We start from the raw sequence: 26,232 nt of genomic DNA, 5'->3' as shown, positions 1-26,232 counted from the left end.
TTGGCAGCAGCTTCCCGGCATGCGACAACCAAACATGTTTGTAGGACTGCAGTTCCCTGTCAAATGTCAGAAATGTTCACTGCACAAAAACACACCTGCCACATAGTAGCCTAAGATATTGCCTGCCTTCCTACAGAATCAAGCCCCTATGATTGTCACATGATGGGGAGCTGGAGAGGGGAAAAAGAGAGGAAAGGCATCACTTACTAGAAGGGTGTGGATGGGCAGGGGGGGGCAGAGAAATCAACAGCTCCCTATGTCATCTTCCTGCTTCTGGTTTTAGGTGGTAAGAAGATTGGCTTTTTTCTCCAGTACATGTGGTGATTTACAAGTGGGGCAAGAAGGCCAGGAACTAGATGCCCTGGGGAAGTGGGGAGTGCACATTAGGGACGGGGAGAATATCTGCTAAATTGGACTTAGTACCGGATTCCAACTGAATTCGGCAGTCCGCTATCTTTTTGGATTGGCACTGGTTTCTTGAGGTGGGCTGTGGCTGTAATTGGCATGGATTTCCCCCGATTTTATATAATTATCTTCATAATTTCCTTTACGTTGATGCTTTTGTAAGAGTGTGTATGTGTGATCAACAGGAAAAAATAAACCACATGCAACACTATGATCATTTACATAGGCATTTATGTTAAAAATTACGCAATTTTTTTTGTAACTAAAAAACAACCACCAGCGGATTGAATCGGCAAGTGCCAAAGCAAGCGGAAACAAAAAAAGAGCAGATTGGGGTTGAACAATGGACTATCGGAATACAAGCGGATCAGAACCAGGCAGTTAACCCCATCCCTAGTGCAGACATCTGTCTCCTCAACCACCGACTGCTGCCTCCCAGCAAAGGGAGAGAGGCACTCCGGGGGGGGGGGGGGAGAGAAGATGCTTACTTCGCGACGTGTGGACTGTGGTGAGTCGCCTGTACAGATTCTTCTGTTTCGGATCGGGATGGAACCCGCTCTTCGTAAAGTACACATGGATGTAAATGGAACCATTGTGTTGAACACTCTGAAAATCACATGCACATATATACATCACAGTGTGATTACTGGCATCATCCATTTTGTTAAAACAAATTTTGTGGCATGCAACCAAGCAAGGAGATGGAGCAGCCGAGTCAGCTGCAATTGTCACCTCCTAGTGATGGAATGGGGAGCACAGCTCAGACCCAGCCATGTTAAGAGCCAGCTGTCTTAAAATGTCAAAAAGTCACTCCGACTTCCCTTTTCTCCTCCCCTCCCATGCTCTTTGTTGCCTCCACCCCCGAAGTCTTATTGAAGGAGAGAAAGGTCCCTGGCCCTGCAGACCTGCTTCCTTATCTTGCAAGAGGGCCTTAGTCTCAATATAGTTCTGGAACGGCAATTCTGGGATCCACCCAAACAAGGTCACCGCACAAATTGCCGAAGCCAGGCAAACAGGCTAGGTGCTTCGGTAAGACGTTTGAGATACTAGAGCAGAGTGACGCTCCTATCTCCATCCACAAAACATCACGGCTGCTAGTGGCTTTTCAACCAGTGCTGGGCATTCAGAATTTAGGTCATGCTAGTCTCTCTCAGCTCTATAATCTCTTCCTAAGATGGAGAAAATATTGTTTCTAAGACAGAAGAGGATGTGCTTCCTAGTCCAGTCCAGGCAAGGTATTTTTAAAAAGCACTTTGCCTTCTGGTGGCTGGAGATGGAGGGCACTCTGAGTACTGACAACCCATTGTGGACACGTATAGAGAAAACTGAAGCCCCCAGCAGGGTACATGGCTCAGGTGCAGCTGGAGAACAAGAGGCCAATGATAGGCGTTGCCTGCACACCTCAGGAATATCTAACTCCGCATAGTGTTCGTAGCACCCGTCGGAATTCTCGCCACTGGTCCAGTCCCCATAGACAAGATCCCGCTGCTCCCAAAACAACGCCGAGGTAGCGTTGAAATCTGTAAAGTGCTCATGCTCTGATATATAGACATGGAGATCCTGCAGGGAGAAGAGAGGAGTATTATCCAAGGCAGGCAAGCCCACGCCCCAGGCGGAAGTAAATATATACCCAGATGGATGCTCAGCTTTTTCCGTTGACTGATGATCAGGGCTACATGCTTATGGTAATTCCTCAGGAGTGCAGAAAAAAAATGTAGGATGTGATCTTAGACATAAGAATAAGGGTTAGCTTCCCAAGAAATCATAGGTTTCGTTTCAGTGAAAAAGCAGGTTTGTAGCTTTCACGGTGACAAAGATATGCTGGAAAGTGTGTGGGTAATGCCTGCTGAAATTTCAGGCACCTCATGAGTTGCTGTGTAAGTCTTGCAATCTAATCAGCTTGGCAGAATGCAATACACAAAGTACGAGAAATTATCCAAATCTGCTCAGCTTTCATAATTTATACAGGCTGCAAATTCCTTTTTATTCAGATCATTCGGGTGCAGAATTTTACTTTTACATACAGAGCATATTTAATACTTTTCCCTCCACAAACCCTGGGGGCCAGCTAACCCAAGTTCCTGGTCACGCTTACCATTAAAGTGTCTTTAGGAAAGAGATTACGGCTCGGTGCCCTGGGTGCTCCGCCAACGGTGGTTGGGTCCTGTGGTGCCGGCCCACGACGGAACCAACTGCTGATGGCCCAAATGATAAAGATCCTGGGCGGAGGAGCAGAGAAAAGTCGAGAATTACTGCATGTTATAAGCCAGCCTTTCCTTCTCAAGGCATTTACTTCACAGGGAAATTCCAAGCAGAGTCCACATAAACAGAGACGTTTCCCAAAGATAAACTTTCATCACATATCATAAGCCTGCTTGCGCCGTGGTTGGCAATTCATTTGTTCACGGAGCCTATTTTGAACTAGACAAGAGGCAGAAGGGCAAGCAACACTGACTCCACCCACTGGGTGGTAGTCAATGCTAGTCCTACTCAGAGTAGACCCATTGGAGTTAATGGACACGACTAACTTAGATTCATTAATTTCAATGGGCCTACTCTGAGTAGGAACAGCACTGGATACCACCCACTCTTCCCGAATAGGAAGAGAACGCTGCAGTGGTGGAACTGAGGCCGGCCAGCCAGACACAAACCTGCCATCCTACTAGTTCTCTGTAAACAGGCCGCCATGAAAAGAACATTGCTGGAGGGCTTGAAACCTACTCTCCCCCTCCCCCCAAGAAACTCAGGTCAGCAGCAGCAGGTTTAGACCTCTCATCTTTCCCCCCAAAAAAGTTTATTTATTTTGTGAACATGCAAACGATGAACACAAGAAGTATCCAAAGCCGCTAACCATACAGAGCAGAATACAAAGTCGTCATCTAATACAGAATCCAACATCATAATCCATTCCATACCAATAAAAGCCAGTGAAGCAACATGCAAGGAGCCCCTCCATAGAGAAGGAGGCGTTGCTGGGTGGTGGTGTAGCTCCCCCCCCCATTCATGTAACTCAGAAATGGGAACAAAGTTCTATCAAAGCAGTCACGCCTGGTGACTCCCCTAATGACCCACCGGTGTTGTGCCAAATGTTCAGCTAGGGTCTCACTGAGCCATCTTTCCATGGAAGGACCAACGACGCTTTCACTGCTCAGCAATCTCCATTCGTACTGCTGCCCGCAGTAATGACATCAGCTCTTTGGAAACTATTTCCGGGTTGGAGTCACTTTCTAACAACAGCAATGCCAAGGGTGGGTCGGTCTCAGACCTCCCATCTCAACCAGGTCTCTGAGCACACCCCTTTATTTCCTCAGCACACCCTTTTATTTCCTTATTTCAGCTATAAATGAACAGCTGCCATTCACTCCCACAGAAAAACGGTAAAATCTACACTCATGAGGACAACAGTGCAGGGGTGGGGGGAATATCTGTGATGGATGGGGTTGTTGACAGGTCCCCCAGGGTGCGTGCATGCAAGATGTGCCTGCAATAGACAGACTCTTCCTTTGCCACTCCGGCAGTACCACCATCCCTGTCCTTCCCAATGACTTTTTTAGCACTCCACTCCACCCAAAAGCACGTAAACACACCCGCCCACCTCTGACCTTTCCAAGCTTCTCTCCCTTGCAGGGAGGGGTGCAGCCACTTCAGGAGTGGCAGGTGGGGCCCCAGGCTGCATTTTTTGCCGCCTTCAAGGTCAGCGGAACCTCCTTAATAACCTTGTTGAAGCCATGGTTTTAGGGTAACAAGACAAAGGTGTTTAAAAAAAAAAAGTCTGAACTGCACCTTATGGATCCTATGCTGTGATGGAAATCACTGCTTTGCAGCTTTTTTTTGTCGTTCCATAAAGCCAAGGCTGGAAGTCCTTTTTCAATTGTCCATCGCCAGAGAGGCTGCATTGCACCCATCAATTTGCTCCTCACCCCACCTTCCCACATTTACTCTTTAAAATGTCAACTGAACCCATCCAAAGAAAAATGTGTGCAAGAATGGTTTAGATACTAGAAGGGGGGGGGGAGAAACAACACCCCACATTGCTGAAGCTCTTCTCTGTCCTTTAATGGGCTCTTATCCTGCAATCCTGACAACAGCCAGGGAACAGACGGACCGGCTTTCACTCTGGCATCGCGTTGTTTTAAAAACTAGAACCCCAAGATCTCTTTAAAGTTAAGAATTTGATAATCTGTACTAGGTAGTCGTGAGTCTGCCTAGTATTATGTAAGTATTTTAAAAGCAAATGGCTGGAAAAGGCCCATTTAATCTATTTTTTCCAAGAATCACAACAGTTGGCAGGCACTAGGTGGTCCCTTGAAAACTGCCAGAAAGCGGCCTGTAATTTACCTTCTCTCTCCCCCCTCTACTTCCACATTAGTAGGAAATGCCTTTAGAATGGGGAAAATGTAAATGCCAAGTATTGTTAATGGGTGTGATGAGGAGGGTGGGAACGAACACACACACTCTCTCTGTTGGTTCCAAGGTGAGTGGCTGCAGGAGAGATCCCCCAACCAAGGATAAAGGTTTGCCACCCCGATACAGAAGACAGCTGTTTATACCAGCGCTCCTCTAGATCTTACAAAAATGGCTAGAGAATAAAAGGTAGAAAACATACATCTGGCTCTCTGTTCATTGCATTCTTACTGTGTGCAATTGGTAAAAACGAAAGCTCAGACTTCTCTCCTTGTCCTTCTCCCCAATTCTGATTTAAGATCCATCCCCACATGTCCCTTTCTATTAGACTCCTCGCTACCATCCACCTTGGGCAAACTCTGCTTTTGCAATATCCTTTGGGGAGGCGGGCAGAGAGATACCATCAGCAGCACTTAATGTGTTCCAGGACCACACCACACCTCTTGATATGCATCTTCACTGTTACTGTCAGCAGTTCAAATGCAAAGGAACTAGATTAATGGCTCATCTAGGACTATATTAGGTGTGAAATACACCCATGCCCACAGAATATGCACTGCCACCTCCACCCAAAGGATATAAAACCATACAATGGAGAATGTGCTGTCTTTTTAAAGTTGCCTCCAAATCACCTTTGTAATTAACTGGTTCAATACTTCCTGTGCAAAGGATGGCACTACAAACAGCCTAACAGCAAATTATTATTACTATTATTAAAATTAATAATAACTTTTGCATCCTGCCTTTCCCCTCCAAGGAACTCAGAATGGCATGCCTTGTCTTCTTGCATTTAATCCTCACACCATCACCCTGTGAAGGTTAGGCTGAAAGGTAGTAAACAGTCCAAGGTTCCTTACAGCACTTCACAACTGAGTGGGAATTTGACTGCAAGTCTTAAATGTGCCAAACCTACTACATCAACACTTTGGCTGTCTCCTCTAATATCTCACGTGATTTAGTCACACCTTTATGTCTTCTTATTCTTAAAATTTATTAGCCGCCCTTCACCCAGGGATGGTTGCAACGGTTTTAAAATACACCATTAAAAAGAGTTAAAAACAACCTAAAATCACATCACCACAAAAAAATAGAGTGGGTCCCAAAATATGCATCACAGAGGTCAAAGACCAAGGTAAGAGCTGCATCTTCAGCGTTCGCCAAAAACATCAGAATGAAGTTGCCAGACACACCTCTGTGGGGAGGGAGTTCCGCAACTTAGGGGCTGCAACAGAGACTACCCACTTCCGGGCCAACACCTTCAGGTTTCCAAAGGTGGCGGAACTACCAAAAGGGCCTCCTCTGCTGATGTCAACACCCAAAGGAAGGAGGTGGTTTTTCAGATATTTGGGATCTGAGTTATTTAGGGCTTTAAATACTACTGTGAGCACCTTGGATTGAGCTTGGAAATGAACTAATGCAGCTGTTTTAAAACAGGGGTTATATGAGTTCTGAAGGGAACCCTAGCCAGTAATCTGGCTGCTGCATTTTGGACCAGCTGAAGTTTTTGTGTCGTCTTCAAGGGCAGCCCCATGTACAGCATTGCAATAATCCAATCTGGAAGTTACCAGAGCATCGAGTACTCTGGCCAAGCCATCTCTGTCCAAAAAGGGATGAAGCTGGTGAACCAGCCTGAGCTGGAAAAAAGTATTCCTAGCCACTCAGGCCACATGAGCCTCCAGTGACAATGCTGGTTCCAGGAGTGGACCTACTCCTTCCTGGGAAATGCATTCCCACCCAGAGCAGGCAGTCTCCCCACCTCCTGGACATGAGAACTCTGGACACGTAACACCTCTCTCTTTTCAGGATTCAGCCTCAATTTATTGGCCCACACCCAGCCCATTACTGCCTCCAAGCACTGGTCCAGCACCTCAACTGCCTCTCCCGATTCAGTAGGAATAGACAGTTAGAGCTGGGTGTCATCTGCATATTGTTGGCACCTCATTCCAAATCTCCTGATGACAGCTCCAAATGGTGTCACGTAGACGTTAAATAATATTGAGGACAAGATGGAACCCTTCAGAATACCACAGGACAGTTCCCAGGGTGCAAATAATAGCCTCCAATAACTACTTTTCGGAAGTGGCTCTGGAGGTACGAGTGGAACTCCTGAAGCACAGTGCCCCAGCCCCTGCCTCCCTGAGATGCTCTAGAAGAATACAGTAGTCAATAGTACCAAAAGCAGCTGAGAGATCAAGGAGAATGAGCAGGGTCGCATTTCCCCTATCCTTTTCTGGCAGTTGTTGTCAACCAGGACGATCAAGGCAGTCTCGGTGCCATGGCCACCACGCCTGAAGCCAGACTAGAATGGAGCCAAGTAACCTGTTTCCTCTAAGCATGCTTGAAGCTGAACCGCCACCACCTGCTCGAGCACCTTGCCACAAAAGGGGTATTTGCCACTAGGTGATAGATGTTTAACATTTCTGGGTCCAGGGAGGTCTTCTTAAGGAGGGGACTCACCACCACCTCCTTCATGGCAGGTGGTACCTCCCCCTCCTCCAGCAAAGCATTAATCACTCCCTTGACCCACCCAGTCAATCCCTTATGGCTAGTTCTAAGAAGCCAAGATGGGCAAGGGTCAACAGGGCCAGTGGTCAGCCACACTTCAAGCAGCTTGTCCGCATCCTCAGTACAGATGGAACAGGCAGTGCTCTGGATGCCTCCATTGGACTTGCTCTAACAGCGGCATCCAAGCGCCTGAATCAGAGTGATTTTGTCCCTAAAGTGCCATGCAATGTTGTTACAGCAGGCCTCCGAGGGTGTCACAGCAATGTTCTTTTGCCCAGATGTCAAAAGCCCATTCATCAGTCAGAAAAGCTCTGCTGGATAGCTACTTGCAGACACAACGGTGGTGGAGAAGTAAGCTTTCTTCGCTGCTGCCACTGCCACGTGGTAGGCACGATGGTGCAACCTTACCCACGTCTGGTCAGGTTTGGACCAAGATTTATGCCACCTGCACTCCAGCTGCTGACCCTCCTGTTTCATCACTCACACATCAATGGAATACCACGGTGACCTACATGCTCTACAGAAGACAGTGAGGGCATTCAGGAGCAATTGTGTTGTTTGCTCTACGCACCTCACCATTCCAGAGACAGGCAAGAGCCTCGACTTGAGTGCCAGCCATGTCTGCTGGAAAATCTTTCAGGTTCCATAAGTCCCTGAGGGGCGGACCATTTCAATGGGTTCCCCGCCCTTGCAGAGTGGAGTAGCTACATTCAGCCCAAACCTTCTCAGGGAATGGTCGGTCCATCAGAGTCATAGTGAGTCCCCCCATGAATGGAGTATTAGCAATTTAATTCTATAGCGCCCTTCAAAAAGCTTCCCAGATGGTTTACTGCAAGTCAAGATTTTGAGGAACTTGCGGACAGCTGAAAACTTCTAATGAGGACTGCTACGGGGGCCACCCATTTTGACTGGATAGCCTGTAACCGTTTCTAGTAGCCCCTGAGGCTCGACTTTTCCACCTCCTGTTTACAGATGCAAAGCAAGCACATCCCTTTCATGCCCAACATCTGGCAATGGGGTAGTGGTGTGGGTATGCATTTGGAGCAATTCCTCCCCTCCAGCCTATGATGATACACAGGGCCTGGCGCCATGTTGAAAAAAGGCACTCTGAACGTTTGCGTATTCAGAATACAGTAGGGCCCCACTCATACGGCGGGTTACGTTCCAGACCTTCGCCGAAAAGCAGAACTCTGTCAATAAAATGGCACCCGACACCCGAAAAATGCCGTAAAAGCGGAACAAGCGCCATATGTCTGGGGCCTTACTTTATTGAAAGCCGCCGTATTAGCAGAACGCCGAAAAGCAGGCCCTACTGTATGTTATTCCCGCAATGGAGTATACTGGAGGCCAGCAGAATTATATTGGCGGTCACATTTGTGGACTCTAAAGCTCTATCAATACATCAGTGTGGCTGGACAACTAAAGCTTTAATTGTAGATTTGTGTGTGCGGGAACACTAACCAGTTAACTAAACAAATCCGTTGCCTTGCATAACAAGCTTATTCTCAAGTATGCTTCCTTGAGAAAATATGGACCTCAAAAACCCAACCCCTGCCCTGGTGCCACCCCTTGCAAATATCAGTGCTGCTGGTATTGTAAAAAAGCTATGCACGTCTCTTCCTGCATTAGCAAGCTAGCGCAGTTAAAATTATGGCTGAAGATAATCAGCCAACTGGGAAGACAGCAGCAGAGCCTGTCAGCATTCCTCTGCCTCATGAATCATCCGTGAAACTCACAAACCTAGGAGGGCCAGATAGTGTTGTCAGCTTCACAAACCTGATGAAAAATAGACGCCTTTCTGTTCTCCAAACAATGGCCAGTATATTTTAATCTGAAATTCACACGCCAAAGAGACAATGTCACTTTCATTCAAGATTCCCACCCCATCCCACCCCAGTCAAATATCCTTATGGAGGTTTTGCAGTGCATAAACATATATACAAATGAAAGCCAATGAATTAGTTTAAAGCCAGGAAGTTAATTAGTTAAGCCATGTCTGCTTCAGATTTGCCCTTAGTGGGGAAGAATCGGGTGATTCGGCAGGAAAGCTTTACAAAAAGCTGGTTCTTTGGTACTTGCTTTTTAAGCCACAGGTGACTCACTAAGACATGTGTGGGTAGAAGGCCCAGTGATCCTTGTGGAAGGCATGTTTTCCTTGGTTGTGAACAGTTCTAGTCTGAATAACTGGATGATCTAGAAGAATGGAATAATATATTCTATTCTGTGACTTCCTCCAAGCCTCCCAGCTCACAATGGGCCACAATCTTCTGGAAAATGCTGAGCCCAATTAAGAATGGATTATGCTTTGGATCCATCTGAGCTGCAGGGGGCAGGGGGCAACTTGCCAAGTAAAGATGATTTTTGCATGCACACCATTTTGGAAGTGCGTTACTGCAGCATTTGCCCATTTCTAGGGGGAAGAACACTCCAGTGTTGACCCTGTTCCAATCTGATTTGCATTAATAAATTAAAATGTTTTAACAGTTCTAATCATACAGAATTCAACGCTTGGCTGGCACAGCATGGCTGCTAAAACATTTTGCTGATGCAGTTCAAAGAACCAATATAGCATCCCAAGCAATAAAGGCTTTGGAGGCAGAAATTCTGGCCCCTCCTCTCCCGTCTTGATCCTCAGTTCTAATGTGTTAAAATGGTTGGTTCATACTAATAGTATTATCACTGGCTGCCAGTGAGCTACCGGGCCCAATTCAGCATATTACTAATAGCATACAAGGGCCTAAATGGCTTGGGGACCCAAGTACCTAAAAAAGCACCTTCCTCAATAGCAACTATCTTGGACTCTACAATCAGTAGGGCAGACCCTGTTGATGAAGCCACCACTGGGGGTTGCCGGGTTGGCAGTGACTTATGACAGGACCTTCTCAGTGGTGGTTCCCTGGTTGTGGAATGCTCTCCCTAGCGAGGTGTGCCTGTCTCCCTCACTTTTAACTTTTTAGGACAATTGTAAAAACATTCCTGACCCTGGCAACCCTGAAATTATTAGTTTGCGAGTAGCTTTTAGGAGTTTTCAGAAAGTTGTTTTTTAAACTGTTTTCAGAAGTTTAACTATACTGTTTTAATATTATGTTTGCTGCCCTGGGCATTTTATTATTATTATTATTATTATTATTATTATTATTATTATTATTATTATTATTATTATTATTATTATTATTATTATTATTTAATTACACACATTTATTATTATTATTTAATTACACACATTTATTATTATTATTATTATTATTATTATTATTATTTAATTACACACATTTATTATTATTATTATTATTATTATTTAATTACACACATTTATTATTATTATTATTATTTAATTACACACATTTATTATTATTATTATTATTATTTAATTACACACATTTATTATTATTATTATTATTATTTAATTACACACATTTATTATTATTATTATTATTTAATTACACACATTTATTATTATTATTATTATTATTATTATTCCTCCTGTTGCCTTGGTGGGCCTGTTTGCTGTGCAAGTGGCTGGATGGTGATTGTTACATAAGGAACAAGTCTACCCATTTCTGAAAAAGAGTGTTATTCAATTTTGTAAATTGGGAGGGGAACTCCACCCTACCCCATTAACCTTGCCCCATGTAGGTGCTCCTCTTCATTTGCTGGAAATCCTGGACCAGCTGCTTTTTCTCATACTTCAAGCTCTGTACACCCCCCACAACATCATTGGGGAAAGTAAAAGGCCAGAAGAGCACAACCAACTCCAACACACCCAACAGCAGAAATCCCACAAATCTAAAAAAGCCATGCAAGCCCCACAAGCTGTGAATACATCCCAAATAAAGAGTATCATCAATGCTGGCTGTTCCCACGTGCATCAGGAAAAGTAGTGTTGAAGTACAGCTAACGTTTTTGTGTGCTGTTCTGCCTGAAATCATAAATAGGAAGCTTTTAATAAAACCCTGAAAGACTATTTGGAGGCTTATGAAGACCTCTCCCTGCAAGTCTAAGGGCACGCACTTACTTAGCAGCAAGCTCCATTGAACACGGTAGGGCTTCACTCCAAGTAAATACGCTTAGGATCACACGGCATACCATGTTTAGACCCTACACAGCACACCTTCTCTATCAGGGATGGTGAACCAGTTGCCCTGCAGATGTTGTTGGACTCCAACTCCCATCAGCCCCAGCCAGCATGCCTAACAGTCAGGAACGATGATTGGAGTTGTAGTCCAGCGACATCTGGAGGGTCATAGGTTTCCCACCCTTGCCCTACACAATGACATGTGTCTCTTCCCCCCCACACACACACATCTACATTTCTTTCTTCCCTCTGCACATGTGGGTGTCTCATAGGAACAATAATTTATAACAAAACGGCAATGGTTACTGTAGCGCTGGAATCGTAATTGAGTTGAGGGAAGGGAGTAAGCAGCATGTGTGCTGTGGGGAAGCTGGAGTGTCTCACCTACGGTCTATTTTTTTAAAAAAACAAACCTTTCTTTATAAACAGATAATAAAAGACAGGAAGGCTCAGCTGCAACTTACATAAGGCTGATGATGTGGTAGGTTGCCGAGGCTGTGGAAGCTAACACGGCAACCCTCTCCAAAGGAGGCACAACTGCTCAAGTGTACGCAGTTAAGGGCCCTGGTCAGAGCTGCTATTTTGGACTGCATGCTTGAACACCCTGCAGCCACACCTCAGGCGCCATGGAGTAGGCTTTCCAAACCTGCTGGCTACCAGTCTTTGACGAGGAAGCTGATTCAACATCTCATGGCTGGTGAGGATGGCCTTGTCTACCTTCCTTCAGTAGGAAGGCATCTGCTACTGGGTGCTAAGTAACAGATCCCTCCGACATAAGCCGCATGGAGGGACTTCAGAAGCCACTGCCAGCCCCACCAACACTCCCAGAGTGGGGCGAGGGGTCTGACAGGAACGTCAGAAGTAAAAACAAGAGTCTTCCACTGTCAGGCTTGAACAGGAAACAACACAATTCAACCACAGGTGGCCTTAAGCAAGTCATTATCTCAGACTGACCTTCCTCACAGAGTTATAAAAATAATATGAAAATGTATTAAAGCCCACTCCACAACCTTCAGATTGTGTTGGAAAGAAAATACAAGCCCCGCTGGCTTCAGGAAGAGCAAATGTGCGTGTGCGCAGAAGCACCCTGGACAGCTCCTTGAAAATTCAGACTAAAATCCGGAGTGGATTCCACTGCCCCACTGATATGGAGGCAGCAGCTGCCGTGCATATATATATATATACATTTACATATTGAGGGGTGGGAGTTGGGGAAGGAGATTGTTGAGGTATGTGAGGGGGAAGTATTGATAGGGACCACAGACACAGTGGCAACCTGGATAACTAACCAATAAGAACTAGCAAAAAGCTTTGGGAATCTCTGAACTGCCTCCCCTAATCTGCAGAAAGCTGACAAAGATACTCAAGGTAATGAAAAAGTAGAACATAACCTACAGAGAAGATGTATTAATTGAACGGTGGAATCCAAATTTCTCTTTCTTCAGAGCAATATATATACTGCCAACGCTGCAACATGAAAAAGAGAATTCAGAGGGAGTCGCTGGTGCGACTCTAAGACAATCCCTTCTTCACACAGTTGCATCTGGCAGCAAATATGCCACCAAAGGGCTGTGCATCCTGAAAACTGTTGAAAGTCCTGTGAGATAAATACATTTTCTGTGCATCTAGTTGATTTGCTGACATCAGGGTTTGGTAGTGACACTCTCTTTTGTAACTCACACAAAATACAGAAGAAGAGAGATTTGTCTCCACAACCTCATCACCAGCTGCCCATAAACCGAACTATCAAGATCCCAAGTGGCATTTAAGGCATTTGGCTCTAATGTTAAGTACCAAAAGCCCCACAGACACCTCTGCCCTGGGAAGATACTGTAAACTGCCAAAACTCTGAGAAGAGGCGCATGGCACAGAAGTCTGGTCACTTATGCTTAAAGGGGCAGGCTGTTCATTAAGGTACCAATCAGCTTAATACTTTCCTAAATGCACTTTGTCACACAGGCATCTCTGGCACATGCTAGCATTTTGGCTCCGTGTACTCTTTTCCCTTCTAGAATGGGGGAGGACCATTACAAAACAGAAGAGAATCTGCTTGGCACGCAGAAGGTCCAAAGTTCAACCCCTGGCATCTCCACATACAGCTGTCTGACACTGTCTGAAATCCTGGAGAGGTCCTGACGGTGGTAATTAGCCTTCCTCAACCTGGTGCCCTCCAGATGTTTTGCACTACCAAGTTTCACCAGCACCTGTCAGCACAGGTGCTGATGGGAGTTGCCGTCCAAAACATCTGGGGGGCACAAGGTTGAGGTACACTGGTGTAGACAATACTGAGCTGGATGGACCAACAGTCTGATTCCGTATTAGGTAGCTGCTTGTGTGACCACAGACTAAACACTTGGGGGAACACCATCACCCTGCTCCTGAGAAGTAAAGCCAATTGGGTTTAGTTCTCACAAAAGAACAGCATAAAACCAGTTTCTGTAATGTACCATGACAAAGTGCAGGTGGAGGGTTCCGGCTTACCGAAGCCTAACGGAGAGGAAGACAGAGGTCTGGCACTGCCGGCTCCACGACAAATTTTGATTAGCCAAAGAACGGCTGTCACTAGGATGCACACGCATGCCCCTTCTGAAGGGCAGGGTGCTGTATGAAATGCAGCACAGGGTCAGAGAAAAACCTGCCCCTCTTTCAGCTCCAAGCCCAGAGCTGGGGAAGAGAGCCAAAAACAAGCAAGCTGATGGGCCTCTGTGTCACCCTCCTTGAGCTTGTTCCTGAAAGGGGGGGGGGAGAGTGGAGGCACATTAGTTTGCTCTGCCTGGTTGCACTCGACAGGTGCTTCAAGCCTTCCCTCCCTCTCAGCTCAGAGGGGCACTGCTTTGCTCTGTCTCTGGGCCTAACGATGGGCGCTCTGAGCTCAGAACACTCCTCCAGCATAGCTCCATCTCCCTTTTCCAGCTCCGAGCTGAAGGCGGGAGGCGGAACGGAAGCACGTCGTTTTACTCCAATTCTGCACCAACGGATGCTCCAACCTCAGAATGCTTCTCGGCTGCAGAGGATAGCTGAGCCGAAAGAAGGAGGGACGTCAGGTTGTCTCTGCCTGCAGCTCCAGCTTGGAGCTCATCTCCAAGAGACACAGAGTTTGGTCATTTCATGTAGAATTAGTGCTACACAGGAGAGTCCCTAGTTCAAACCTCACGTCTTCCTAAACTTATTAGGTAATCACAGGCAAGCTGCTCTTCCCTCAGCACGGTTGTTGCAGGGAGGTCTGAGCTCATGTTTGCAAAGCGAGTTGAACATACTGAAGCACTATAGAACTGCCAATTATTATGGGGTTTTCCCCCTCAGATGCATGAAACAGCAGGTATTGCTGCTTTCATAAAAGTACAGAAACATGACCCAGGATGTGTAAATCCAGGAGGAGGTGATACAAGGACAAGATGCAGCAGAGAAGCACCAAACACACGCACCCCTCCCTGTAGGTTTGATGTTCACACACACTGGATGACAATACAGCAGTTCTGGAACGATGGAGGTCTCACCTGAACAAGACTCCTTTGATGACCTGCCAGGCATTTGGAGCTTGCTGTTGGGGCTGGTTCTGCTGCTGGGTCTCAGCAACCCCTTCGCCTCCCCCTGCAGTTCCATTGCTAGTGATCTGCTTTAAAGGTGGGGAGAAAACGGGAAGATAGATATCAGTCAGAGCCACTTGTCATATCAAACCTCATGGCTGTTAAAAAGACACTTCTGGGCAAAATGAGACTCCTCTCTCAGGATACAAATGACTTCATGTTCCCAGAGAAGCCATTTTGGAAGGGCTGCAGCTCACCGGCAGAGCACCTGCTTTGCATGCAGAAGGTCCGAGGTTCAATCCCTGGCATCTTTAAGTAGGGATGCGAGAGATTCCGTTTGGAACCCCGGAGAGCTGCTGCCAGTCAGTGTAGACAATACTGAGCTAGATGGACCAATGGTCTGACCCAGTATAAGGCAGCTTCTCATGTTCCTTTACGAGATTTTTTAAATTAGATGCAGTGCTATTTCGTGCTGAGCTGGAGAGCCATAACAGCATAATGGTTGAGAACTTGAGGAGAACCCCCAGTTCAAATCTCAACTCAGCCATCAATTCACAAGCCACCATCTCTTGGTCCCGCCACTCTCACAGGCATGTGTGGCGGGAACACGAAGAAGAGCCTTCTCGGTGGCTGCCCCCAGGCTGTGGAACTCCCTTCCTAGGGATGGTAGACCAGTTCCCTCCCTGCTGTCCCGTCAACAGGTGAAGATTTTCCTGGTCTGACAGGCTTTTGGGAACTGACTGCAAGGGCTAATGTGTAGGGTTCTGTTTTTATTTATTTGTATTTTGCGTTTCTTTTTAAATGCTATGTTTTAATTTTACAGTTTAATACATTGTAATTCTGTATGTTTTATTTATATGTTTTTAACTATCTTTGTTTTAACTTTTGTAAGCCACCTTGAGTCCAAGTTCTGGGAAAAAGGCAGTATATAAATGAATTAAAATAACAACAACAGCTCAGCCTCAGTCCACCATTTGTAATACGGGGATTAACAACGACAACAGGGTAAAGAGAGCCCAGTGGCATCAAATCAAGAATCCATCCAGTCCAGGGCTGGGGAACCTTTGGCCCCCTTGAGGTTGCTGGGACTCCAATTCCCATCAGCCCCAACCAGCGCAGCCAATGGTTAATGATGATGGCAGCTGTAATCCAGCAACACCTGGAGGGCCAAAGGTTCCCCATTCCTCACCTAGTCCAGCATCCTTCTGGAAAGGCCACAAGCAGGCCAGGAAGGCAACAGCCTTTGCCTGTTTGCTGTCCAGCAACATGGAAGTTTGATGCAATCAACAGGTCTGTCAGTGGTGAACTTCCATGAATTGGTCTAACCCCCTTTTAAGGTCATTCTTCTTGTAGCAGTCTATTCCATCAGTCAACTCTGTCCTGTGTGAAGACGCACTATCTTTTATCTATCCTGAATCTACTACCATCTGTTGCACAGAGTGATCCCCAAGTTCTACTATTCCGGGAGAGGGAAGGAAATTTCTCTGCCCTCATTCTCTACACCATTAATAAACCTCTCCCATTCCCCCACCATTTTCCCCCTAAATAAAAAAGCCACAAATACTTTTTTCCCCATAAGGTGCATCAACCCCATAGTCATCTTGGTTATCCTTATCTGTACTTCTTCCATCTCTACAATATCTCTTTTGAGATTTTTTGGGGGGAGGGGAACCAGAACTGTACACAATATTCCAAAAACAGAATTCCCATAGGTTTATTGGTGTTACAGTAATGGCCAATTCGTTCTCCATCTCTTTCCTAATAATTACTAACAGTGAGTTTGCTTTTTTACCATGGCTCACAACATTTTCATTACATTATTTACAATGCCCCCCCTAAACATCTCTTAATGGATAGTCACAGCCTTTTCAGACATCTATGTGGTTAGGATTTTTTGTCTCAGGGTGCCTCACACACTTATTTAGAGAGTAAATGTAATTTGCCATTTCTTTGCCTTTCATCCAGTCTTGAAGAGATGCTTTTGGAACTCTCTGCAGGCTGTTTGGGTTTTCACTATCCTGACTGTTATTTATTTCATTATATTTAGAAACTTGCCCTTCATCATACTGATCCTGAGGCGGCTTAAAACAAAATGTGGACCTGAACCAAACAGGGCAGCACCACATTAAAAAAAACCTTTAAAAAACACTGAATAATGAAGGTTTGTCTTAAAGGCTTTTTGTAAATCTGTATGCCAACCCCTACTAGTTTTTACTATTCTATTTTAAAGGGCTGTTCTAAGAATTACTGAGATATATGCAAGTTCCTTGAGTACTCAGGAAAAAACATAATCACTAGCTCTTATTATGATCTGATTTGAAAGCATACATGATTTATGTTATTCACATTTGCCACAAGAATGAGGTAAAGTAAGTACGTCAACACTATTACTCCAGTTTTTCAGATGAGAAACTCAGTTCACATTCCCAGTCATATAGGTTTGGAAAAGTAAACCCATAATGTTAAATGAATACAGTATTTGAGCAAGCAAATTCTTCTCAGCGCTTCGTTTGAACTTCGATATTCAAATTTCATCTCAGATCTCCACTCCTAAAGCATGCCATTCTTCTTCCAGGAAAAGAATGTTGGGTAGCCAAAATCTGAGCTTCATCATCCACATTCAAGATTGCTAAATTAAGCCTTCGAATATAGATTAACATTTATTTTTAAATGATGTATTTAAAAATTGTGGACAATGTGTTACAGATTTCAGTAGAAGGAAATTATGTGAAAATCTGTAAGGTGAGGTGGAGTGGAAATGAAGGGGAAATAGCATGAATGATCCAGATGGTAAATGTCCCTGGGGAATTCCACAGTGAAGGAGAGAGAAAAAACACCTTAAAATGTAACACTGTGTTAAAGACATGGATCACAGGCAAACAAAAAGATTATGGGCAACATGCGGGCAATTTCCCAGCAAAAGTTGGAAAAACCAGGTGTGGAAGGGTAATTCCACCCATCCATTCCTCACTCCAAGTATCTGGGCATTGTTGCCAAAACTCCTGATTCCTAGGGCATAACTCTCTAAAATTATAATTGGAGACATATCCAAATTAGTTTACTTTTAGAAAATGAAAGAGTAAGAATTCCCTACACTCTTAGAAGCCCACCTGTGCTTGGGACACTCACTGTTCTGACAGTACTTCCTCTCAAAGGAAAAGGTTAGCTCAGAACAGTAACTCATCTAGAGATGCAACTGACAAGACTCCTTCTTCTCTGCATTGGGAGTAACTGAATGATCCAATCACATCCAACGCTGAGATGGGACACAACTGTACTTCCTAGTGAAGGATGAGTAGAAGGATAGCACAAGGAATCATCCAGACACAGAGCAGGCAGCAACTTCTATGGGCGAGTGCTTTTGGCTGGTAGCAGATTTTAATTAATCTATTTCTGTCTCACACCACACTAGCATGTCATGGTACACAGTGCAGGAATGACTGACTTTGAGTTAGAAGTATCCTCAGGAAAAGATAAATGGTAAATGAGGAAAGAACACTGCTGTCTAGACAGAGCCACATTTTGAGGCCGATTGTGCACAGCCTTCAGAGAATCAAGAGATAATTGGGGAGATAAGAGATAATGAAGTTAGGTTTCCCAATGAAAGCCAGGTGCTTGGTTGTGAGGCAGGAGTCTCTTTACAGAGAAAAGAGGGCAACACTTGCAAAACAGATGAGGTGCAGTTTTGCAAAAAGAAAAAAAAAGGGAGTGGCCTAATGAATTAAAGGGGGACATTCATCTGACAGATGGAAACAGTAATAATAATAATAATAATAAACTTTATTTCTACCCCGCCCTTTTTCCAATAGGACTCAGAGCGGCTTACAACTAAAAACAACACCATTAAAACATACAGAAATATACAATTAAAATAGAATTAAACTATGAGAAAAATTAAAAACCATAAAACATACGTTAAAAACAGCGGACAATTTAAAATAATAAAATCATATACTGTAGTCACCAATCCTATGACATTTAATCTTGGTCGTTCTCTATCCCAAATGCCCATTGAAATAAAACAGTCTTTACTTGTCACTGGAAAGACGGCAAGGAGGGAGCTAATCGCACCTCACTCGGAAGGGAGTTCCATAGCCTAGGGGTGGCCACCGAAAAGGCCCTATCTCGTGTCCTCGTCATATGTACTTGCGAAGGTGTGGGGAGCACAAGAAGGGCCTCACCTGAAGATCTCAAATCCCGGACAGGTTCATGTAGGGAGATACGATCTGTCAAACAGCCTGGACCTGAGCCGTATAGGGCTTTGTAGGTCAAAATCAGCACTTTGAATTGTGACCGGAAACAAATTGGCAGCCAGTGGAGCTGTTGTAACAGGGGAGTTGTATGGTCCCTGTAACCAGCCCCGGTTAGCACTATGGCTGCAGCTCTTTGTACCAATTTAAGTTTCCGAACAGTCTTCAAAGGCAGCCCCACGTAGAGCGCGTTACAGTAGTCTAAGCGGGATGTAATCAAGGCATGCATCACCCATGTCAGATCAGGCAGCTCCAGGAACGGGCACAGCTGGCGCACCAGTTTTAATTGGGCAAAGGCGCTCCTGGATACAGCAGTAATCTGGGCCTCCAAATTCAAAGTTGAGTCCAAGAGTACACCCAAACTGCGAACCTGAGACTTCAGGGGGAGTGCAACCCCATCCAGCACCAGTTGAATCCCTATTCCCTGATCTGCCCTCCGACTGACCAGGAGTACCTGTTTTATCAGGATTTAATCTCAACTTGTTTGCCCTCATCCAGTCCATCACTGATGCCAGACACTGATTTAGGACCTGTACGGCTTCCTTGGCTTCAGGTGGAAAAGAGAAATAGAGTTGAGTGTCATCAGCATACTGATGGCACCGAACCCCAAAACCCCAGACAACCTCTCCCAGCGGTTTCATGTAGATGTTAAATAACATGGGGGACAAAACTGAACCCTGAGGGACCCCATAGGTCAATGGCCAAGGGGTCGAGCAGGAGTCCCCCAGTACCACCTTCTGGGTTCGGTCCTCCAGGAAGGACTGGAGCCACTGTAACACAGTGCCCCCAAGTCCCATCTCAGCAAGGCGGCCCAGAAGGATACCATGATCGATGGTATCGAAAGCCGCTGAGAGGTCCAGTAAAACCAGCAGACACACACTCCCTCTGTCCAGTTCTCTGCGTAGGTCATCCACCAAGGCGACCAAAGCCGTCTCTGTCCCATAGCCAGGCCTGAAACCAGATTGAAATGGATCCAGATAATCCGTATCATCCAGGAATCTCTGGAGTTGGGCGACCACCACACGCTCTATTATCTTGCTTAAAAATGGAATATTGGAGACTGGCCGGTAGTTGCCTAGTAAAGAGGGATCCAGGAAGGGCTTTTTCAGCAGTGGTCTTATAACTGCCTCCTTTAAGCATGATGGAATTCTGCCTTGTTGTAGAGAGGCATTAACTACTCCCCTGACCCAATCAACCAGTCCCCCTCTGGTACTTATAATGAGCCAGGACGGGCAAGGGTCCAGTACACAAGTGGTGGCACGCGCCGCTCCAAGGATCTTGTCCACATCCTCGGGCAGGACAAGTTGAAAAGAATCAATTTTAATTGGACAAACAGGCACCAAAGTTACATCCTCAGAGACTGTATCAATTTTAGCATCCAAGTCAGAGCGAATCTGAGCGACTTTGTCTGCAAAGTGCCGTGCAAATTCTTGACAGCGGTCTGCTGAGTGGTCAGAATTACCCTCACGGGGGCTGGAACTTAAAAGCCCCCTAACCACTCGAAACAGTTCCGCTGGATGGCTCCCAGCAGACGCAATGTAGGCCGAGAAGAAAGATTTCTTCTTAGCCCGTACTGCCTCGGAGTAGGCCTTCAAATAGGCTCTAGCCCGAGATCAATCAGCTTCGCTCTGAGTCTTCCGCCAACGTCGCTCTAGTCCCCGTCTGACACGTTTCATCACCACCAGCTCCTTGGAAAACCATGGGGCCAGTTTGGCTCCACTCCGAAAGAGGGGACGCTTGGGAGCAATCGTGTCCACCGCCCTGGCCATTTCTCTATTCCTGAGGTCAACCAGGGTTTCGACAGGATCGCCTGCCAAGGTGACAGGAAAATCTCCAAGAGCCGTCAGGAAACCATCCGGATCCATCAGCTTCCTGGGACGGACCATTCTAATCGGCCCCCCACCGCTGCAGAGGTTCTGAGTCCCAGTGAGTCTAAACCCGACCAGGTAGTGATCTGTCCATGACAACAGAACCACTGCGAGTTCTTCCACACCAAGATCACCGTCATCCCGACCAACACAGAAAACAAGGTCGAGGGTGTGACCAGCAACATGAGTAAAGCATGTGTGTGCTTCAGCTTCCCACACAGAAAGGTACCATGAGAAACAAGATGCTGGAAAATAGAGAAGGCAGAATGGGCAGCTACTCAAAGGGGAAATTTAATGTAGTGGACAATGGGAGGAGGAAGAAAAATAGTTCCATAGTAAGGAGGCCAAAGGCCAATCCTCAGAAGAACAAAGGTGGGAAGCAATTCCCCAAGAATGGATGCTCTAGAGTAAGTGATGCTCAAGAAAATGGCAGGTGAATCCTTAGCCTAGATGGAGGAAAAGAAATGAGATCTGTTCATTTAAGGGACAAGTTGCTCTGATGGTACTGCCAAGGAGATTGAGGAAGAGCTAAACTCGGAAGAAACCCGAAAGGCAAGTGGAGAGACAGAAAAGAAACCAGCCGAGAGAGTGGTTAGGGCAGGGATTACCTCCTCCCTTTTTATGGGGAAGAAAAGCAGAAGCAATTTACAAAGGACGCTGATTAGGAAGCAGGAAGATAAATACAGAGTGGGAGATTAACAGGAAGGTGACTCTTTGGCATGCTCCTGAGAAATCAAGAGATCTATCTAAGTGGAGACAGAGTCAAGTCAGGATTCCGAAGCAGTCAAGTGAACAAGATGGATACCAAACCAAGGGTGAGGAGAAAAAGGTGTACCCCAAAGGAGTACCACTGTGAGGCTGAACCAATACTGTGTGACACACCAGAGAGGGAGTCCTAGCTAGTGTGGTGTAGAGCACAGAGTGTAGAATGCTGAGGAGGGACAAATATGGGTTTGAATCTTCATGAGACTCACTGCATGGTCTCAGACCACTCCGTGAACAAGTTCAGGCAGTCTGTTTTTCTACACATCTGTGGCTGACAAGTAGCAAATGCTTCCTTTCCCACCTGATGCAAAGATATCATACAGACTATAAACTATGGGTGAGCCAGATTCCTAGGCATTTACTAAGGATTTTAGCACCGATCAGGTACAGAAGCATGGCAAGATGTGAGGCAAGCCTGTCACTTGTAGAGTGTGGTGTAGTGGTTAGTGTCACACAAGGAATGATGAAACCCAGATTCAACTCCTAGAGCTGGAGCTTAGTGGCACATCATCTAATTTGTATGCAGAAGCTCCACGGTTCAATCCTGGGCTTCTCCAGGAACAAGGAGAGATTCCTGTCTGAAACTCTGGAGTCACAGCCAGTGAGTGTAAAAAATACTGAGGTGATGGACCAAAAGTTTGGCTTGATGGAAGCCACCTCCTTATGCTCTCTATATTTATGTCCCTATTCCCACTCAGCCATGAAGCTCTCTAAGGAACCCTGGATCAGTCACTATTGCTTAGTCTAACTTACCTCTCAGGGCTGCTGAGAAGATCAGTGCAGGTGTAAGAACCATGTCTGCCACCTTAGGCTCCTTGAAGGAAAGGTGGAATATAAATAAGTTTGCTTTATGCTAGCAAGTTCAGTGGGGTAATTTTGTCCCTCTGGAAGCTGCCCCACACCTAGGCAGACCTCAGTATCACCAACACCAACTGGCAGCAGCTCTCCACGGTTTCAGGTGGAGGCCTTTCCTAGCCCTGCCTGGAGATACCAGGCATTGAACTTGGGACATTCTGCGTGCAAAGTACGTGCTCTGCCACGGAGCTACGACCCTATTAGTAAGGTAAGCCTCACTTACACTTCTTAAGCCTAGCCTGCCTCAAAGGGTTGTTGTTCTCTTCAGGAGGCTAAAAAAGGGAAACCCACCCCATCTCCCCTCCCCTCCCCCACCCCAAACACCCTGGGCTCTTAGGAGGAAAAATGTAAGCGATGATAAATAAATGTAACAAGCACATAGAAGTGAAACGTATAAGAAGCAGGAGGAACAGGATGGGCTGGGGAGGGACAGGATGGGCTGGGCAATTGCTCTGGAGACCAACTGGGGGAAGAGGTGGACGTCACGTGACTGGCGAGAGGGGAGGGGCTGGGGCAGGAAGGGAAGTACCCGGGGGGGGCAGGGGCAAAAGGACAGTGATGTGAAGGGCAGCTACCCCCAAGGAAAGGGAAGTTTTCGAACAGCAGCTCCCGCGAGGGGGATGATGGAGAAAGGGGGCTCTACGGTTGCTACCTGTTCAGGGCCAGCCGCGGGACCCGCTGCCACCACCTCCGTCTCCGGCGCCGCCATCTTGCTGCGCCGTTGCCCGGTGCAGTTCTCGCGAGGCTTCCCGTTCTCAAGTCCCGTTCCTCCCCTCTGCCCTTTGCAGGGCCACGTGACCTCCTGTCTCAAACCTTGGGCAAGCGTCCTCCGCTTACCGTAATTTCGCGAACTTCTCCGCAGTCTGTGTCGTATTGGCCCCTTCACCTCGCTATAACGCAAGCGCTCTGTCGTCGCAAAATCCTGCTGTGTTGGTACGGAGACCGGTTGAATGAATCCGAAGTAATTACCGCCTCTTCCCGCTTTCCCTATCCGCCGCCATGAAGATATATCTTTTCCATATGTTACAGTTTCAAGAGAGATAGAGACGCCCCCGGGTTATCTGTTGAGAGAAAAACAGCAGAGACTCTTGTGAGGAGGGCAGCTAAATTTATTTATTATATTTATATCCCACCTTTCCTCCAAGGACTTCAGTGTGAAGTACATGGTTCTTCCCTCTGCATTTTAAGCTCACAACAACCCTGTGAGGTAGGCTAAGATGAGAGTTGGTGACTGGCCCAAGATCATCCAGTGCCATATTTTATGAAATAAGAAGAGCCTGTTGGATCATGCTAGATGGCTCATCTAGTTCAGCATCCTGTTCTCACAGCGGCCATCCAGATGCCTATGGGAAGCCCGCAAGCAGGACCTGAGTTCAAGAACACTCTCCCCACCTGTGGTTTCCAGCAATTGGTATTCAGAAGCATGCTGCCTCTGACCATTGAGGGAGAACATTGCCATCATGGCTAGTTGCCATTGACAGCCTTTTCCTTCATGAATCTATTTAATCCTCTTTTAAAGCCATCCAAGATGCCAAGCCGTCACGCCTCTTGTGGGAGTGAATCCCATAGTTTAACTATGCACTGTTTGAAGAAGTCCTTTCTTTTGTCTGTCCTAAATCTTCCAACATTCAGCTTCATTGGATGTCCACGAGTTCTAGGGTTATGTTGTTGTTATGTGCCTTCAAGTCGATTTTGACTTATGGCGACCCTATGAATCAGCAACCTCCAATAGCATCTGTTATAAACCACCTTGTTCAGATCTTTTAAGTTCAGATCTGTGGCTTCCTTTATGGAATCAATTCATCTCTTGTTTGGTCTTCCTCTTTTTCTACTCCCTTCTGTTTTCCCCAGCATTATTAGCTTTTCTAGAGAATCATGTCTTCTCATTATGTGTCCAAAGTATTATAACTTCAGTTTCATCATTTTAGCTTCTAGTGATAGTTCTGGTTTAATTTGTTCTAACACCCAATTATTTGTCTTTTTCACAGTCCATGGTATGCGCAAAGCTCTCCTCCAACACCACATTTCAAATGAGTTGAACTTTCTCTTATCTGCTTTTTTCACTGTCCAACTTTCACATCCTTACATAGAGATCGGGAATACCATGGTCTGAATGATTTTGATTTGGTATTCAGTGATACATCTTTGCCTTTGAGGATCTTTTCTAGTTCTCTCATAGCTGTCCTCCCCAGTCCTAGCCTTCTTCTGATTTATTGACTATTGTCTCCATTTTGGTTAATGACTGTGCCAAGATATTGATAATCCTTGACAAGTTCAATGTTCTCGTTGTCAACATTAAAGTTACATAAATCTTCTGTTGTCATTACTTTAGTCTTCTTGATGTTCAGCTGTAGTCCTGCTTTTGTGCTTTCCTTTTTAACTTTCATCAGCATTTATTTCAAATCATTACTGGTTTCTGCTAGTAGTATGGTATCATCTGCATATCTTAAATTATTGATATTTCTCCCTCCAGTTTTCATACCTCCTTCATCTTTGTCCAATCCCATTTTCTGCATGATATGTTCTGCATATAGATTAAACAAATAGGGCGATAAGATATGCCCCTGTCTCACCCCCTTTCCTATGGGGAACCAATGGGTTTCTCCATATTCTGTCCTTACAGTAGTCTCTTCTGCAGAGTACAGGTTGCGCATCAGGACAATCAGATGCTGTGGCACCCCCATTTCTCTTAAAGCATTCCATAGTTTTTCGTGACCTACACAGTCAAAGGCTTTGCTGTAATCTATAAAGCACAGGGTGATTTCCTTCTGAAATTTCTTGGTCCATTCTATTATCCAATGTATGTGCGATATGATCTCTGGACATATAATGAGAAGAGAAAAAAAAGTTTGGGAACTGCTGAATTATGGTATCAATGCACAGAATTAGCCATTGGGAACATAGGCAGCTGGCTTACACAAAGGGCCCCTCCCGACATCTTTTTGACTGCGCTTTCATGATGGTTTGTGCTCAAAGTGGTATCTGGATGGTTAGACGCAATCCCACTTCCAGTGCTGTCTGCACTAGCAAAGGTTTTGGGAGAGACATATTGTTTCAGAGCATGTCCTGTAACTTCCTGCTGAAATCTTGTAGCTTTTTATTAATGTTCCAGGGTTTGTTTGTTTTTGGGGCGGGAGGGTTGTTTCACTTTTGTTGTGCCCCTCCAAATGGCAATAATGTGGTAATAACGTGGGGGAAGTATCTCTGAACAATTAATAAAGTGGAATTATGTTTTTTTATTTATTAAAATTTATATACTGTTGGATTGTAAAAACAACAACCCTCAAAGCAGTTTACAAAAGACATTAAAATGATTGATAAAACAGTGAAAAACAAGTAATTAATGGAAGGTATCATGACTCTCAGCTGTGCTGTTGTGCTTAGGTGCTGCTTGCTGGCTTCCCATAGGCATCTGGTTGGCCGCTGTGAGAACAGGATGCTGGACTAGATGGGCCCCCTGTGGCCTGCTCCAACTGTAGGACCTTAGGTGTAGCCTCATATGAACACGTACTGAGCCAGACCATTGATCCATCTATTCCAGTATAGTCTGCTCTGACTGGCAGCTGAGCAGCTCCTGA

General features: G+C 45.6%; 1 protein-coding gene across 2 annotated transcripts in view; it reads right to left on the bottom strand.

Annotated features, from left to right (window-relative positions):
* The window catches only part of CLPTM1 (CLPTM1 regulator of GABA type A receptor forward trafficking), a 33,503-nt gene extending 9,978 nt beyond the window's left edge, over positions 1-23,525 (bottom strand). The window contains exons 1-5 of one of the 2 annotated variants that reach the window (XM_061598088.1): positions 23,307-23,525; positions 14,887-15,002; positions 2,501-2,624; positions 1,807-1,965; positions 894-1,011 (exon numbers count right to left, since the gene is read on the bottom strand). In XM_061598088.1, the coding sequence (XP_061454072.1) occupies positions 894-1,011; positions 1,807-1,965; positions 2,501-2,624; positions 14,887-15,002; positions 23,307-23,363 (574 nt within the window). In that variant the 5' untranslated portion in view covers positions 23,364-23,525. Of the gene's footprint in view, positions 1-893; positions 1,012-1,806; positions 1,966-2,500; positions 2,625-14,886; positions 15,006-23,306 lie in introns of both variants that reach the window. The other variant, XM_061598087.1, reaches the window with a different exon arrangement.
* Between the last annotated feature and the right edge of the window lie 2,707 nt (positions 23,526-26,232).

This window comes from Rhineura floridana, chromosome 15 (genome assembly GCF_030035675.1).
Source record: "Rhineura floridana isolate rRhiFlo1 chromosome 15, rRhiFlo1.hap2, whole genome shotgun sequence".
NCBI lineage: Eukaryota > Metazoa > Chordata > Lepidosauria > Squamata > Rhineuridae > Rhineura > Rhineura floridana.
Note: the sequence above shows the minus strand (reverse complement) of the source record. Positions and strands in the feature narration are given on the sequence as shown.